Raw genomic sequence first — 13969 nt, 5'->3', positions numbered from 1 at the left:
CTGGTGTTTTCAAAGTGTTGTTATGGCCATCCCCTTCCTTCAATCTGGAATAACATAAGTTGGCAGGTCAGCTTATTAAGTGTATAATAATGATATACAGATTACTATAATCTAGAACAGTTGTAACTGGCTCTTCTAAACAAGCCTTAAAACTTCTAGAGTACACCTTATATACATGCATTACTAATATATAATATATACTAATATATAATCATCATCAGTTGTTTTATTTTTTCCATATGTGTAATGAGAATTACATACATATGAGACTAAAATGAACATGACTAGAGATTAAACTGATTGAAATGAGTATAGGTGTAAATATTGGAGGAATTTACATCACCAAAGCTGATGTTAATCAAAAGAATCCTAATTTTAGTAAGATGAGGTTCAGTTTTAACAGCCATGTATCATTGCTGTCTCTGTTCACAGTTTAGGTTTGATGCGAGGGAACAGACTTCTGAAACAGCAGATATTTCAAGATTATACCCATAATTTATTTCCTGGCAAAGGATTCAATTTACTCCAGTAGGTAACTATTTACACTTTAATTTATTCACATTTGTGTGTTTGTGTGTGTGTGTGTGTGCGCGCGTGTGTGTGTGTGCGTGTGCGTGCGTGTATATTCGCATTGAGAGTGCACATGGCTGAATGTTTAAACAAGTGGAGTACATTTGAACTGTTATTTTAGTTATTGTTTAACTGTAATCATCCCTGATTGAGGAGATCTATAAAGGAAAACATTCCAATATGGTTTTATTTTGTTATGTCTGTGTTTATGTAGACTTCCTTTTCTAAGACAGTCAGATGGGATTTGGTTGCTATTTCAAATCAGGATAAGTGACTGTATAATGGTTTCTTCTTAGTTTAAATGGGTAGTAATTAGCAGTTCTGAATACTATTCCTTTTGTTGGACTAGGCACTGTTATTGTATATGTTACCACACATAATAATGCTGCTATTATTGTTAGTTATTTTTGGTCATCCCAGATGGATTAGATGTATATCATCATAAGATTTCCAACCATAACTATCTTGTTTTTAGAGGTATCTAAGACTGCACTGTCTAGTTGTAGGGTTGATTTAACAAAGATTAGGGTGCTATTTCTAGCAGGTTGAGCAATTATATTAAGGTTTTGTTGTTGTCATATATTTTAGTAATAACACACACACACACACACACACACAACAATATATAAAAGGGTGCTCTATCAGTGTTTTGTTATATTACTTCAATATATGTAACAATGTGCTGTTATATGTTGTAATAATATAATAAAATACTGGTATATATTGTTGTATTATAACTGTACTAAAGCAATACATTGGTAATATATTGCTGTAATATAACAATACATTTGTACATATAATACTGTAATGTGTTGTTAACACATTGTGGTATATTATCGTGATATAACAACATGTTATATAACAACTGTTCTCTATTGCTTTAATAGCATGTATATTGCAAGGCCATGAAGACATGTAAAAATTTTGTATTTGTAGACCACAGGGAACTTTCAAATCAAGAGGGAAAATGTTGCTTGAAGAGGAAAAAGGTAAGAAGAGTGTGTGAGGGCATTGAATATTGAAGTCCTCATAATAGTACACATTATTTGATCCAGAGCGGATTATGTGTAATCTACCTTAGAATTAAAAACTACTGATATATAAGTTTATACCATCAAGTTATCATTTCTTTTCAATTCTAAGGTATGTAAGCATTCAGAAATGCTTTTCTTTTTCTTTTTTTTGTTTTTCTTTTTCAAAATGCCCATGATGCTTTGTGGAATGTTTGAGATTGGCTTTGGAAGATGAGAGACCTGAATGCTTACAACAAAGTAAACCATTTAAGGTGCTAAGGATGATGTTAAACTTGGTGACCCAAATAGGCCAATGTGTTTCTCATTGCACTGATCTAACACCTTGATTATTCTTTTTTTTTACTCACATCTGAATGAAAGGCAAAGCTGACCTTGATGGGGTTTGAATCTAAAGTGCATTGCATTGGAAAAAATAGCAGAAGGCATTCTATTTAGCATTATAATAACTCTGCCAATTCGCCAACTGTAAGCCAATTCATTGCCTATGCCAATTCCCCAGCTCTGTTCTGATCAAGCTGAGCCATGATCAAAGGCTAACTGATATTTATTGTAGATTGAAGAACCATACAGAAGTTCCCTCAGCATATGTTAATATTCATTTAATGTTTTTGTTACACTCTAGACACGGGGTGCTCTGGATAAATTTTTTTTTCAAGAATAGCTTCATGTAATTGTGAACAGTCAATGGCATTGGCGAGCATAAAGATTAAAGCTGTAAATGAGAAAAAGTTAGCTGACATGGAGGACTGGAAACCATCTGAATATTGGAAGAAAAGAGTTACTTATATCATGATGATTCACACCAGGTATCAACATGCTGACATGACTGCTGCTCAATGCTCTGTGAACACTGTAAAGGCTGTAAGACATGACATGGATGGTTGCAACAAAAACTATGCAGCTGTGGCTAGCAGGAAGGAACAAAGCAGGTGTTCTGACTGTGTTTGCACTCTGGAATTCATTTCACAACTGCAGGATAGGGCCTTACACTCAATTCAGATGGCTACTTGAAGCTACTGAAGATTATGGTCAAAACTTGGCTGGGAAGAGTTGTTGCTGGCAGGTCATATGTGTGATGGCAAGATCTGGCTCCATGCCATACTTCTGGAAAGAGTCAGAAGTGGTTGCCAGACAATTTCTACAACTTCACCAGCCACAATTTCTGGTCTCCTAATTCCCCTGATTGTAATCCCGTAGATTACTATGTGTGGGGTACAGTTGAGAAAGACACTAACTGCTCTGCCTGTAACACCAAGGCTGAACTAGTGAACAAGATCAAAAAGGTGTTTGAAGATCTTCCTAGGGACACAGTGAGGAATGCATGTGCCAGGTTCCAGAGCCAATTGAGATCATGGTGGAAGCTGAGGGCAGCTACTTTGAGTGAACTGTTATCTCCCAGCCATAATTTTGTTGACATTTTGATTTTTTTAAATACTTTTATTTTTGGATGAGATGTGCTTTCTTTTTCTTTCTGCAAATTGTCAAATTTAAGCCTGAACATCCTGTTTTATATACTAGTATTCTGAAAAGAATATCTTGCCATTTAAGGTTGTGATTTGTGAGAATTTTGACTGCTATTTTCAGCAGGTTGAGCAACAACTGAACTACTGTGTGAGTTTAACAAACTGTGACATGATTATAATAAAAATGTTTGTTGTTTTAACTGGTGTGTGCAAGACCTATTCAATTCCTTATTTAGATATATAAATTTCAGACAAATCTGAATACATGTAAAAACTGTATAAAAAGAAATTTATTGGTTTGGACATTGGTATGAATGAAGACAGCTGTATGAAGAAGTGCTGATTGCTTAAACTGGGTGGTGCCTGTGGAAGAGGGAGACCCATGAAGACATGGGATGAACTAGTGAGGGCTGATCTCAAAATGTTGAGCCTCAGGTAGGAAATGAGAGTTGACTGGGATGTCTGGTGATATGAGGCTTTTGGAAAGACCTGCTCACCTCAGCAAAACTAAGTTCTGGAAGTGCTGTGCATTCCACCAACACATAACATTAATTCACAAATTCCACCCCAATGAACCAAAATACATTTTTTCTTCATGCATTATGCTAGCCTCTACCTCACTTCACTCCTGCAGTTCAATGCCACTCTGTCACCTCTTCTGTCTTACCCCTGCCAAATTTACCATTGCTATCCTCCTGCTACCCAATATATTCATGTTTCACCATTCACTGCACCTCCTCCTTCCCTCCCATCACCCCTTTGCACTCTCATGAACTTCCTCTTCACTCACCCTGTCAAGTCCCTTACCACTCCATTTACTTTCACCTCCTGATACATTGAGGATACACCATGGCACATTGCCACCATCTCTCTTGTTCTCTCTCTCTCTCCATCTCTCTCTCTCTCTCTCTCTCTCTCTCTCTCTCTCTCTCTCCTCTCCAGCTTGGGTAACCATGTATCTCCTCTACAGTAAGACACCTGTCACTCTCTCTCTGTCACAGTCTAAACTCTCATCCCCTGGCTCAAAACCATCTTCCTCAATACCACTCCCACTCAGTTGAGGGATCTTTGTCTTGTAACTTCCTTGGTGACCTTCGCATTACTGGTGCCACATAGAAAAACACCCAGTACACTCTGGTGTTCACAAACAGCAATCAACTGTAAAAACCATGCCAAAGCAGACAGTAGAGCTGGCACATTTCCCTAGTTTGCTATGGGTTGGATGTCGAACCATCCAACTCATGCTAGCATGATGGAAAATGGACGTTAAATGATGATGGTAGTGGCAATGGTGGCAGTGGTGTGTGTGTAAATTATGAATCCATTTGCATGTTGAGGATCTGGAGCACATTGGTTCAATCCCAGATTTTGTCCTGTTTAGTTCTTGAAATTGTTGCTAACTGAAATTTCTATTGCTTAACTTAAAGAGAGCAAGAAAAAGAGCAGATTTGATATATATATGTAATCATATTGGCACACAATCGGGATCTTTCTGAATTGACGGGCACTACTTGTTTTCTTAACGAAACACTTTCAAACTTGGGATACTGGTAGAATGTGTCATACAAAACATCTTTTTCTCTTAGCCTTCTTAACAAAAATTTCTATATTGCAAGTTATTTCATGTTAAAGTTGTTGTGTTTCTGTAATTTCAACCAATCACTGACGTCTATTCAGCTGAATACAGTTACTGCTGTTTTTGTAAACAATAATTTTTGCCGGTGTCAAGATCGTTATTCCCTGGTAATTATTTTGTTATTCCCTAGTAAGGGTTTAGGGTTTTAGGGTTAGGGTTATGAGTTAGGTTATGGCAAAAATAATCATAACCCTAACCCTAACCCTAACTCTAAAACCTGAACCCTAACCCTAAAACCCTAAAGCTAAAACCAGTACAAACACACGAACGATGTTATAAATAACAGTACCGCTGATAGTTGTTGTTGACAAACAACGGCACTAATTTCATTCAAGGGAAAAGATCCCATTACACCGCACAACGTGTGGTGTTCACAATTCACAGCAGTAATTGTTTTCACCTCAATAGACGTCAGTGATTGGTTGAAATTACTGAAATATGACAATTTTTTACATGAAATAACTTTGAATACAAAAATTTTTATCTGTTCTATAACACAAAATATACAAGTATACAAAGTTTGAAAGTGTTTCGGTACCAAAAACACTACATAAAACATAAATGAAAAGTGGTGCCCGTCAATTCAGAAAGATCCCACTATCGTTATAATAAAATTCTATTTTCTTTTAACTGGTTATTACATAGATATTTGTTTAGATTTACAATACACATTCATCCTTCATATTTTGACAGAATTATTTCAGAGTCCCACCAAACCACCACTTAAAAAGCCCTTTGATATTGAAATCAAATCACACAAGCAACCATCAAGGTCTATTTTACCTCCATTGGACAGACATCATACTCTTTTAGGTATGCTACCCAATTCAACTCATATGGTTTTACAGTAAATTTCTAAATTGATTCATTGCACTGTAGGTGTGTGTGTATTGCGCGTGCATGCGTGTGTGTGTGTATTGCGCGTGCATGCGTGTGTGTGTATTGCGCGTGCATGCGTGTGTGTGTATTGCGCGTGCATGCGTGTGTGTGTGTGTGTGTGTATCTGTTGATCTGTTTAGTGTAGTACATACAATATGATTATATTATATATACTATAACTAGACCAAACATATTATTAGGCTCTAATAAGTAGGTATGGTATCTTATACTATATTAAATTTCACTCAGTTTTCTATTATAGTTTCAGTAGCATTTTGATACTCTGTGGGAATATTAATTCTTTGTCATTGCCATCAAATATCATGTACCCGCAGCCCATTGATAACATTACAATGGAAGTCTTCCTGATCAAGCTAGAGTTCTCCAGCTGCCTTGCCATTTTTAATTTAACCAGTTTGTGATATTGTCCATCCATTGTGTTCTTTGCCTGCCTCTTGATCTACTGCTCTTTCTGCCTTTCTTTCCATGATAATGTTTTACAGACTGCTTCCTCTTCGAATATGGCCATATAATGTTCAGGAGTTGTCCTCTTTCACCTACTTGTTGTAATACCTGTTCATTTGTCTGATAGTACTTGTAAGAGACTCATACCATTCACCTCTACACATTGATTATATTGTCTTCAAATTTGTTCGAAGTCCATGCTTTGCAACCATAAATGCCTTTTGGCCAAATGAATGCTCACATTAGTCTTGTTTTTAACTTAGTTGGGATACTTTCACTGCTCCAGGTGTTCTTAAGCTTTTCTATAGATGTTCTTGCTATGGCTACCCATGTCCTAATTTTTTTCTTACATGTGGATTCATTAGAAATTTGGGCTCCAAAATACTTGTACAATTCAACCAGTTCAAGTCTTTCACTGCCCAGTTTGATGTTGACATTTACTTTCTCTTTTCCTTCTACCATAAGTAGAAGAAGAAGAAGAACACAATCACTTGAAAGATCTTTTCTGACAGATGAAAGAACTCAAAGGAGAATACACTGCAAAGACAAGTAGTATCAAATCACAAGAGGAAATAGTCCTAACAACAGCACAACAGGTAAAGCAAAAATGGTTAGAGCACACCAAGAAATTGTGTGAAAGTGATCCAATGGTTGCCATGGTTGGCACAGATTTACAGTACAAGAAAGAACCTGAACCGCTAAAAATTGAGGTAAAAAGAGCTCTGGAAAAGATAAAAAATGTGGAAGCACCAGATCTAGAAGTAGTGCAGGAAAGAGTGCCATAACAATACCTTTCGATCTCTGCTGTAAAATCTAGAGAAATCTAAGTAACCATTAGATTGGTTCACGGCAGAATATGTACCCCTACACACATGGGAAGATCTGCTTACATGTAAGAATTATCAAACAACTGCTCTGATACTACATGCAAGTAAAGAACTTTTGGTAATCATCCTAGAAAGACTGAAACTATTCCTTAAACCATACTAATTCATCTTCTGTAAATAACAGGTACTCTATTTTTCCCATCCCAAAGCTGACCTCATTAAGATTTGAATTCAAAATGTAAAGAGTTCTTACTAATATCTCAACGCTATGATAATTCTGTCAATCCATGCCCAATGAATTCCTCAAGATAATTTAAGAGCAGAGTGAACAGAAAGAGATCAATCGAGACTTCATTTTATTGGATCTTAGAAGGAAGGAAGGCAAATTTGGCCTCATTGGGATTCTGATATTCTAACAATGCTACCAATCAACAACTGTAGTATTTAATAGTTTATTTGCCCAGACTTATCAGTTATTTAGTATACTTAGCTGAAAACTAGCTCCTGTTTTTTCACTTTATTTTACACCCTTTTGTAAGTCATTTTAAAATAATCTAATCTATATTTTGATTTGATAAATATATTTCAGAAGCTCCAAGAAATAAAAATAATGATATATCTTTAGGTGGAGATATCCATGGAAACCTGATGAACAGCATGAGTTTATCATCAGATAAGTGAGTTTACTCTAACCTTGTCTGTATATGTATATGTATGCAGTTCATTTTCCTATCCTCCCAAGCAAATAATGAGTTGGTAGTTACTGTTGTTCTTGTTGTAGTTTAGCCCCCAGATCAGCTTTCATTGCAGAGATCTATGATCAACAGTATTCCAGCTATGGCCCCACTAGTTCTGTCAAGCACTGTGCATCACAGATTACAACAATCAAAGATGGTAGGGTGTAATTTGAGGGAGATGTGGTTGTTCTTTCTAACAAATTTAGCAACTACATAGAGGCTCCTGCAGTGACTAACAGAGTTGGAAGTTATGGCAGCTGATATGGTTAAGTTTGGAACTTTATCTCTGTCAATTCTTTTGTTGACTGATACTGTTGACACCTCTCACTTGAATGCTTTTATATTTGAAAAGATTAGAAAACTAAATTTTGTCAGTCCTTACAAAGGGCAATATCCACAACCTTTATTTTCAGTACCTTTAAGATTGCTGAGAGTAAGGAAGAAAGTTATTCTAAAAGTAGGGAACTGACCCAAATACTTGCAACAGTGGAGTTTTCTAAATATCCAAATGCCTGGTGGTTGTGTTAAATCAAGCAATAAATTATGTATGCTATCCAAGAACAGAATTGATTCACTTGATGGGCTTTGCTCACAAGGCTTTGATAATGCACTGTAGAATCAATTCTAAACCATTTAGTTGCAAAGCAAACTTGTTTATCAAATAGTTATACCTGCACTCATTTAGTTTTGTACCTTTCCATTAGATCTGTTGGCTCAGGGCTGACCTGTGGCTAAACAATAATACTTACCTCCCCATAGTTATTTAATCCCTTTTTTAACCCTGTCATAAATTTTAAATCAGATCAAAGAATTTTCTGTCTGCTGACATCAAAGATGGTCCTGAAGTGGAGTCCAAGGAATCGACTGCAAGTACCTTTCTTGATCTGCAGATTCTAAAGGAATTGGGTCAAGGCAATGAAGCAATTCCAGTGCCCAAGAGTGAAACTAAAACATCCCAAGAAGAACAACAACTGCAACAGCAACAAGATCCACTTCAGGAAGAAAATCAAGATCAACAGCAATCTGATATTTCATTGTCATGGACTGTAAGGTTAAAATATCTATTTTTAATTTGTATTGTATAACTGTATTATTATATTGGTGTTTTAATATTTGATATGTCTTTTAATGGAAGAACTATAAGATCAGAGACATTGCCATGAACCAAGCAATGCTGTAGTTGTAATGACAACAGTATTCTTTGACAAATGGGCTTGAAAATGATAGGGGTGCCGTTGTCATCACAACAATTTAGGACGTAGCTCAATGGTAACATTGTCGTCATGTCATATGAACACAGTTTATAAATGGAGGTATGACAACCATATAATTACAACTACGTAATATTAACATAATTATTAGTAGTAGTTATGTAATTAACTGAATTTACTTGAATGGGACATGAAAGTAATTTTATTGGGAATGTTTTTGAAATATGAAATTCAAGTCACTATTGCTGGTATAAATATAAGATAGAAAATGAGCATAAAAGAAAATAAGAAAAACACCCAGACAGTAACAATATGAAGGTAAAGTTAATCCACTGCAACAATAACTGATGTGTTAATGACAACCAAACAGCATGTAGCAAAAGAATGATACAGGGAAGTAATACAATCATTTTAGTTACATGACAACAGAAATCATGTAATCACCTTCATTAGCTTACAGCTGTTTCTACTAATTGATTCCATGTATTAAAATGCCTTCCAAACTAAATGCATACTTTTAATGACTTGAAGGAAGCCATAGGCTATTACACAAGCACTCAGCTCCAAGTGCACTGTGTCATATAGCAGAAAACAGCTGTAAGCTAATGAAGATATGATCATGTAGCATTCATCTATATTATGCTCTGTACTTAAGGCGGATAATGGCAGAATCATTAGCACATCATGTGAAATGTTTAGCAGCATTTCATTTGTCTTCATGTTCTGAGTTCAAATTCCACTATGGTCGACTTTGACTTTTGTTCTCTCAGGGTTAATAAAATAAGTACCAGTTGAGTACTGGGGTCAATGTAATTGACTTGTCCCCTCCTCCGAACTTGCTGGTCTTGTGCCAAAATTTGAAATCAATATTATGCTCTGTACTCACCAAATGCTTTACTATGAAGCATATGTGTACACATATCATCATCATTATCATTTTAATATTCACTTTTCATGCTTGCATAAGTTCAATAGAATTTATTGAGGTGAATTTTCCACAGCCAGATGCCCTCCCTGTCACCAACCTTCACTTGTTTCCCCACGACCAGACATGTTTCCACAGTTTATTGGAAACAGAGGATACTGCTTGCCTTATAGTGACACTTGTTTACAACTAGTTGCAATGGGAAGACAGTTCACACAAACACACATGCACACCGCACACACTAAATTTTGAATTAAAAACAGCTCTAATAATGTCACACATACATAGTGTAGCACATCAGCAAATAGTCCTCACACTGTTTACATATATGACACAGACCTGTGACTCAATTTGTTTTGATGTGAATTGAGTAAATGAAGAACTGAAGAACTATAACAACAGACAAATATCAATATCTATCATTGTCGATCACCTGTCTAGGACATTCAGTGTTCTTTAACACTTGGCGTCATGTAGGAAACTTTCCCAGGATGCAGTCCCATGACAAATTGGTGTATACACAAAACACATACTCTATATATATATATATATATATATATATATATATATATATATATATATATATATATATATATATATATATATATAATTTAAGATTAGGTAGAGTATATAATACCACTTGCTCCTGTGTATCTTTATTGTAATTTTTATGGGGGTTTTTGGAGCAATGGCTCTGATTTTAGCAAGTGGTATTATATACTCTACCTAATCTTAAATTATTTTATATTGTGCTTGTAAAGGCGTGAACTTGCTAGCCACCTTATTATTACTGTAAATAACAGTAATAATACTACTTCATTAAAATTTTTCTTGTTTACGACAGTTTCTTTTAAACAGAGCAGGATGTTTAAAGTTAGGAACACACATAAGCTAACATAGTGAATATTTTAGAAATAGATGTTAACTGCTGTTTTCAACTGAAGATTGCAAAGCATGTTCGTCATGCAAAGCATGAAATCAATTGGTATTGAAATATGCATTACTTATTGATGTATTCAAAGCAAAGCTAAGCTTATTTCTAAAATCTTCATTGCATTGCTCGTGTGCATCTTTATCATAATTTTTATGGGGGTTTTTGGAGCAATGGCTCTGATTTTAGCAAGTGGTATTATATACCCTACCTAATCTTAAATTACTTTATATTGTGCCTGAAAAGGTGTGAACTTGCTAGCCACCTTATTGTTACTGTAAATAACGTTAGTAATACTACTTTATATATATATATATATATATATATATATATATATATATATATATATATATACATACATACACACACACACGTACACACACACACACACACACACACACTCAGGTACATATGATGAGTTCTACCACCAAATCCACTCACAAGGCTTTGGTCAGCCTGGGACTGAAGTAGAAGACACATACCCAAAATGCCACACAGTTGGACTGAACACAGAATCATGTAGTTGGGAAGCAAGCTTCTTACCTACACATATATACATATATAAATATTTAAAATTATGTATATATTAATGTATGTATGTATGTATATATATATATATATATATATATATATATATATATATATATATATATATATATATATATATCATCATTGTTTAACGTCTGTTTTCCATGCTGGCATGGGTTGGAAGGTTTGATTGAGGTCTGGAGAGCCAGTGGCTGCACCAGGCTCCAATCTGATCTGGCAATGTTTCTTCAGCTGGATGCCTTTCCTAATGCCAACCACTCCGAGACTGTAGTGGGTGCTTTTTATGTGCCACCAGCACAGGAGCCAGTCAGTTGGGCCTGGCATTGATCACGTTTGGATAGTGCTTTTTATGTGCCACCAGAACAGGGATCAGTCAGGGGGTACTGGCATCGGCCAGTATATGATATATATATACATATATTATGAATTTATCATATATCTGAAAAACAAGTACACTCTAAAGCATAGAGCAGTAATGTATTTATATATAGTTAAGTCTATATCCAGTCATAGAGTGACCAATGGTTTCACGTCCACAAAGGACTTAGCCCCATGGACGTCTCATCACACTGTAAAACCAAAGACAAATGTAACTATTCACCTCTTAGAGGCAGAAATCCGTTACAGTCATTTGGTTTGTAAGCTACCAAAGAATAAATACTCTGGTGTCAGTAAGGACAGGTTATCTCCTTTAGAGCTGTTCATCTGGGCCAAAAGAGGGGGTACAAGGGATTTTTTTCCTTGGCTGCTTTTAGAGCATAAGGACCCTTCCAGATCTAATCAGAGAATGGGGAATCCCATGCTTGCAGCAGGTAGTGTTTGAAATGGATGCAAGAGCTATAAAAAGCTTGCAGTATTTACTCCCATTAATGTAGGGTCCCTGTTGCTCTAAGATCCTCCACTTGGTATTGTATGGGGTCCCTTCATCTTTGTGGTGTCACATGTGGCTGGCAAGGGATGTGATGAATTGTCTTTCCGGAATCTTGAAAGAGAGCCTGTGTTTGAAGCCCATCCCAGCTGACCCAATATATTTTCAGGCTTGGGTGTTGGTTGTGCTCACATTACTGACATATCTTCAATTGGCTCCAGGTCTGGAGATGTTGCTAGAGCTGCCATCAGTGCTGTTATCAATATGAGGTGTGGGTCTGGCAATATTGCTGCAGCTGTTGTCATTGTGGTGGTCATCTATGAGGCTGTGGTGATTTCCAGACCTAGCAACCATAGTAATAGCAACAACAGATCACCCAACAACATCGAAGGTATTGGCAGTGGAAGAAACACCAGCACTGATGCAAACGATCCCACCACCAGCACTACGGCTGGAGATGATGACCATGCCAACACCATCAGCACTAGTGTGGCTACTGGCCCCATGCCCAATATTACCAATAACAGCACCCACATCACTATCAGCAACAGTGATACCAACACCATGGCCAGGGATGACCAGCACAACAACAGCCACAGTAATATTGCCAGACCTATGTCTCTTAATGATAACAGCACTGGTAGCAGCTCCAGCAACACTGGTGGCAACAACTACATCTTCAGGCCAACCGAAGATGCACCAATAATGTGAGCACAACCAACACCCAAGCCTGGAGATATATCAGCTCAGCCAGGACAGCCTTCAAGTGGCTCCTGTGCAACCACAGGTCTTCTTTCAGGATTCTGGAAAGATGATTTGTCATATCCTTAGCCAGCCACGTTTGGTGCCTCAAAGATGAAAGGACCCCATATGATATCAAGTGGAGGATCTTAGAGTGGCCAGGACCCTACATTAACAGGAGTGAATGCTGCAAGCTTTGAATAGCTGAGCAAGCAAGAATACTCAAAGACACCCTGAAACCTGGATCACTGAACATTTGCCAGAAAATTTACAGCCCTTGCATTCATTTCAAATGAACCCCCGTTCTCTGATTATGTTGTAAAGTGGGTTCCTCCCACTGCTGTGATGTGTGACTGCTGTTATATTGTAGTTGCTGTTTTATGCTACTAGCCACAATAGTTACTAGTCATTAGAACCGTTGTATATCTTTGTACCAGAATAGTGATACATTAACTTCTTCTGTCCACAAGACACTTACTAGAACTGTCGACTCTCAACCCCACTCTTGATGACCGGCTACTGGACTATTTATAATGGCTGATCCTACCACTTTTTACCAGGAGAGGTATACAATTTCACTATACATCTCCCCTTTTAATCATTTCATTTAACAAACAATTTCTTTTATTCACCCCACCTCCTCCGTTTTTATATATACCCTTCTTAGGGTCTACTTTTAGGAATTCAGTGTTCTTCCTTTCCCTTGTATAAATTTCACACATTCTTTAGTAACTATGCCTTTGTAAGTAGTGAAATCTTCATCATCGCTCTTTTCTATGTTTAAACATTTCCATCTAGTATTAAACAGTGAGCTCCGTTCACTAAACATTTTGCACAAAATGTCAACTGTCTCAGTGAAATTTATGTTGGATGCTTTTCTTGGCAACATGTACTTCTCATGCTCTACTGTCACTAGTTTTCTTGAAACTAGACATGTTTTCATTTCGTCCATCCAATCCTGACATTCTTTTTCAAAAATTTGTTCAAATCTTTGAAAGTAAACCTTGAAGGTTACTCCTTCTTCGAGGTCATATTTGAATTCACTTATGGAATTTGCTGCATGGTCAGGTGAAAATGTATTCTCTGGTTTCGTTATCGACTTAATCAGTTCTAACATTTGCTGCAATCCTTGT

General features: G+C 36.6%; 1 protein-coding gene across 10 annotated transcripts in view; it reads left to right on the top strand.

The window, feature by feature from the left end:
• LOC106877675 (uncharacterized) overlaps positions 1-13969 on the top strand; it is a 123725-nt gene that overhangs the window by 55153 nt on the left and 54603 nt on the right. For 5 of the 10 annotated variants that reach the window (XR_008266439.2, XM_052975336.2, XM_052975332.2 and 2 more), the window contains 5 exons: positions 433-528; positions 1507-1559; positions 5397-5516; positions 7464-7551; positions 8414-8657. Coding sequence is in view for 9 of the 10 variants with exons in the window: in XM_052975336.2 (XP_052831296.1) it covers positions 433-528; positions 1507-1559; positions 5397-5516; positions 7464-7551; positions 8414-8657 (601 nt within the window). In the remaining variant the exon portion in view is untranslated. The remainder of the gene's footprint in view (positions 1-432; positions 529-1506; positions 1560-5396; positions 5517-7463; positions 7552-8413; positions 8658-13969) is intronic. The other 5 variants (XM_052975337.2, XM_089338887.1, XM_089338889.1 and 2 more) reach the window with 3 other exon arrangements.

This window comes from Octopus bimaculoides, chromosome 21, assembly GCF_046866305.1.
Source record: "Octopus bimaculoides isolate indiv1 chromosome 21, ASM4686630v1, whole genome shotgun sequence".
Lineage (NCBI taxonomy): Eukaryota > Metazoa > Mollusca > Cephalopoda > Octopoda > Octopodidae > Octopus > Octopus bimaculoides.
The sequence above is the reverse complement of the archived record's forward strand: the minus strand, read 5'-3'. Positions and strand labels throughout refer to the sequence as shown.